Here is a 4200-nt window from a genome sequence, read left to right as displayed (position 1 = left end):
ATATGAGTTTCCATCAATGCATCTTATATGTATCTGGAATCCCCTGCAACACCTATGGACATCAAATTAGTTTTTGTTTTTTTATATTTGACTAATGACTGTATTTCTCTCCTCATCTCGATAGGCAAAATGGCAGCTCTGTCAGAAAACCTCTGTTGCTGCTAAACATACAGCAGCTCTGTCATTACTGAAAATCAGCAGCATGACAGTATAAATAACAATGACACTAGCTGAGATCTAACACTGTAAGTGATGGTTTGCAAATATCTAGAGGCTGAGCGAGGTTATTTTAGACAGTTTATTGACAGAGAAAGTTTGTATACTAATCTTTTTCACACAACCCTTGCACTGCTTTTCTTAACTGTGCGTTCATAAAATAATATGTCAGATAATCATTTGAGTTGTAATACATTAATGTGAGGAGTTATATGGATGTTTGCGTGTGTGTGCACGTTGTCTCCATCGTAACCGCATCCTCCTACTAGTTCTCATGCAACTTTTTTCTCATTCTTTGGTAACACTCCCCCTCCCTTATTTTCCTGCAAGTCTTATTCTTTTCAGTGACACACTGCTGTTCTCACATTGATTGATACGGTGTTGCCTCTCTCTTTCAGTCCCACCTGCTTTTTGCAAATTGGATTTTCTTGCACTTCCTGCGCAACAATATACATTTAAAAAAAGAAAACCTGAAAAACGTAATTTTAAAACGTAGCCTAGATAAAAGTATTCCTAAGGGCCTATTAATGATCTGTGACCAAATTAACTTGAGTTTAATTCACATTAATTATTTGAGTTCTATGTAAGATAATAATATAATATAAGCAGAATAATATAATATAATAAACATAATGAACTAATTTAAATAAAAGCTTTGAGGTACTATAGATATGTTAATAACTACATATTTTAATACCCTTTAGTTAAGATCATTGTTTTCACGTCCAATTAAATGTAATGTGCATTTGATTGCTCAATAATAATACTAATATTTGTTTTAAAAGATCACCAGTTGCTTCCTGTTTCTGTTGGAACCGCGCGCGCACCCGGACTGTATGGAGTGAGAGCGCGAGGCAGCCGGGAAACATCACGTGGTGACATATCTCTACCACTGACGTCATCGTCCACATCTCCAGGCAACCCCTCCATCAGCACTGATCAGCACTCGCGTCACCGTACGACCGAGCCTCGCGGTTGCTCGGCAACAGTGACTTGCGCTCGAGCCCGGCCTTGCCTTGCACCCAGCTCGGAGCTCTGACGCGGGTGTGACGTTAATAAGGTGGGTATCAATTTGTTATGGTGGCGGGGGGAGGAGGAGGAGTTCCCCCTGTGAGTGCCGAGGCTCTGCTCTGCATTCCGGCGGAGCGCACAGATACACACGGTCGCAGCCGAGTCCCGGGCTGAGAAACTTATTGTATGAACTCACAACTCAAAATAAGACGGGAAGAAAAAAGTTGCTCCGCGCGTATTTTCTACAGTTTTTCCTCCCTACTGTCGTTGTTGTTTCTTCCCTCTTCTTGTGGAATGGTTTACATTTTTTCTGGGAACTTTCAGAGAAGGTGGTTTATGTCCGATTTTTAAGGTAAGACGAGACTCCTCTCTCCAAAATACCTACTTTTTACTACCTCAGAGGCAATAAACCGTTTCTGTAATTTTCTTGCACAACCAAAAGTGCTTTCGTTTTTAGTTAAGCTGATTTGTCTTTTACTTTCTATTTAACATTAAGAAAAGTGACCTTGATTTTTTAATCAAATGAATTCTATATGATTAACACATTAGGAGAAGTTATCCGTTTTTGATCCTTTTTTTTTTTTAAACTCGAAAAAGTGTATGTTTAAAAAAATATTTTTGGAGGATAACACTGTGAAGAACATTTTGATAGAACCTTACTCAGTCCACTCCAGTGAGACTTTCTCCCACTGACATCATTTGTTATACAAGCAAGTTTTCACCCTGCTGCATGTGATGTAGAGCCCTGCCTTTGGTGCACACTGGTGCACACCAGTACATACGTGTATCTACCTATCACAAAATAAGAATGTACTGCAATTATATAAATTATATCTGAATATGCAGTGAAATTAAAGCAAGTGTTTTTCTCTGCAGGTATTAACCCAAACCTATCCCAACGCAGTAACTCCAGACTGTTGATGCACCATGGTGATCCTGACAGAGAGCAGCCAGGGGGCTCAGTCCAGCTCGGCCCAGGGAAGACCCCTGCAGGTCGGCTTCTACGAGATCATCCGCACACTGGGGAAGGGAAACTTTGCCGTGGTGAAACTGGCCAGACATAAAGTCACCAAGACACAGGTCAGCATCTCTGCTATAATTCTGTGGCTGCTTTTTAAAGATGCATAACCTTTCAAATTATTGTTTTTTGACATTTACAATTTATCTTTTTTTTCAGGTGGCCATTAAAATCATTGATAAGACCAGATTGAACCCCTCCAACCTGGAGAAAATATACAGAGAGGTGCAGATAATGAAGCTGCTTAACCACCCTCATATCATCAAACTCTACCAGGTGTGTATAATTGTTCATGTTTGTGCAGTGTTATTCTATGCATGGCTGCAGCAGTAGTTGTTCAACCTGTATTACATCCTCAATGGTGAAGCTTGGTTGTGTGATGGCCCCAAGTGCAGAGAGCCAGTCTGAACACACGCATGCATCTGGGAGGGAAAATGCAATGGTGTGGAGAGCTTTGCAAAATAGGGGGACATTGATTTCCCTCAGTTACAGTGTGGTTGTTATCATTGATATGTGGATGCGGCCGTGCCAAATAAGGAGAATTTGTTAACCAAGTGATATTGTACCGGCTCACTGCAAGACTGGTAGAAGAGATTGTAGTGATAGCGCTTCTGGTTAAAGCTTCGTCCACAGGTCTGGACATCGAGGCCAATTACCAGCCGTTAAAGCCTGGTGCAAAGTGTCAGTACCTCACATGAACCCAATTAGCTTTACTGCAAATTCAATTGAAGACTTAGTGGAAATAATTGACTATTTCTCCTCGGATGCCGTTTCTGGTGTTCTGGCTTGTGTCTGGCAAGAAAAGGCAAAAACACACAATGCCCTTTCTTTTTTCTTCCTTTGGACTCATTCTGCCCTTTTAAGCTCTGTGCTATTCTGCTACTTTATGAGATTAGACCTACTTAATGTCTGATTTTAAGAAGCTAAGCAGTATTTACTGTGAAATCATGTCTCAAATCAAACAAGCTCCTGTCGAGACGGAGAAATTTGTCCATAAATCTATATCAGAAATGTAAATAATTTACAAAAATCACCTTGTTAACTGTTAACCGAGAAAAGGATATACCGATAATTGCATTAGATTGGATTATGATCAGGTCAAGGTAAAGGTGGCTCTCAAGTCTAACATGGATGACCTCTGTTTGTATCCTGCTTGTGATGCATCCTCTTTAATCTGCGTGCGTGTTGTCTGAGGTGATGCGAGTCAGATGGTTGGTACTCGATGAAGGGGAGGAGGTGGTCTGAGACCTTTTGGCTGATAAATCAGCTGCTGCTTCTCTAACCGGTCTCATGAGAGTAACATTTCGTTTCCCCTCTCTAGTCGAGGATCATTTAAGCCTCTCCCTTTCTCTTTGTCTCCTCTGTTTGACCTTGTGTAAATTGCACATTCCTCTCATCCCCTTGAACAACACCCCACTACTGTGCGGCAGTACAACCTCTGCTGATCTCAAACACAAAAAAAATCCATCCCTGTATTATCTGTAACTGCTTTTTCCTATTCAGGGGATGGCTCGAGCCAATCCCGTCACACTGGAGGAGCTGCCAGATAATCACTAAAGCGGCAATAATGTAGTCCCCTAATTGATTAGTCAATTGACAGAAAAAGAATGACCACGTTTTTGATAATCCATGGCGGAAATAATATGGAATTATCAATTATATCAGACTGAATTATGAGCAATATTTATCAAATGCTGCACAAGACCTGTCAAATATGTGCATGTGATGGAATAAGGAGACCAATGTTTTAGGTTAGAATATTTTGCAGCTTAAACAACCTTAAAGCTACTTTATGGAAAACAAAATGGAAAATATGAATGTTAAGGAGGTAATCTTCCTTCTGGGATAGCTTGAGGGTGCTTGACGTGCCGTGCCTGCTCTTCAGTGCTGACGTCAGCAGCACCTCAAGGTGACAGAGCCCCGGAGAGCTGCCCTATCGGACGGACAAAGACTGC

At 41.0% G+C, this 4200-nt stretch overlaps 1 protein-coding gene across 2 annotated transcripts in view; it reads left to right on the top strand.

Annotated features, from left to right (window-relative positions):
• The first annotated feature begins 1341 nt into the window (after positions 1 to 1341).
• sik1 (salt-inducible kinase 1) overlaps positions 1342 to 4200 on the top strand; it is a 10023-nt gene continuing 7164 nt past the window's right edge. Inside the window, exons 1-3 of one of the 2 annotated variants that reach the window (XM_010782328.1) lie at positions 1342 to 1579; positions 2132 to 2307; positions 2405 to 2521. In XM_010782328.1, the coding sequence (XP_010780630.1) occupies positions 2155 to 2307; positions 2405 to 2521 (270 nt within the window). In that variant the 5' untranslated portion in view covers positions 1342 to 1579; positions 2132 to 2154. Of the gene's footprint in view, positions 1580 to 2103; positions 2308 to 2404; positions 2522 to 4200 lie in introns of both variants that reach the window. The other variant, XM_010782327.1, reaches the window with a different exon arrangement.

The sequence above is a fragment of the Notothenia coriiceps genome, unplaced genomic scaffold (assembly GCF_000735185.1).
Source record: "Notothenia coriiceps isolate Sejong01 unplaced genomic scaffold, NC01 NC01_scaffold00024636, whole genome shotgun sequence".
In the NCBI taxonomy this organism is placed as follows: domain Eukaryota; kingdom Metazoa; phylum Chordata; class Actinopteri; order Perciformes; family Nototheniidae; genus Notothenia; species Notothenia coriiceps.
Note: the sequence above shows the minus strand (reverse complement) of the source record. Positions and strands in the feature narration are given on the sequence as shown.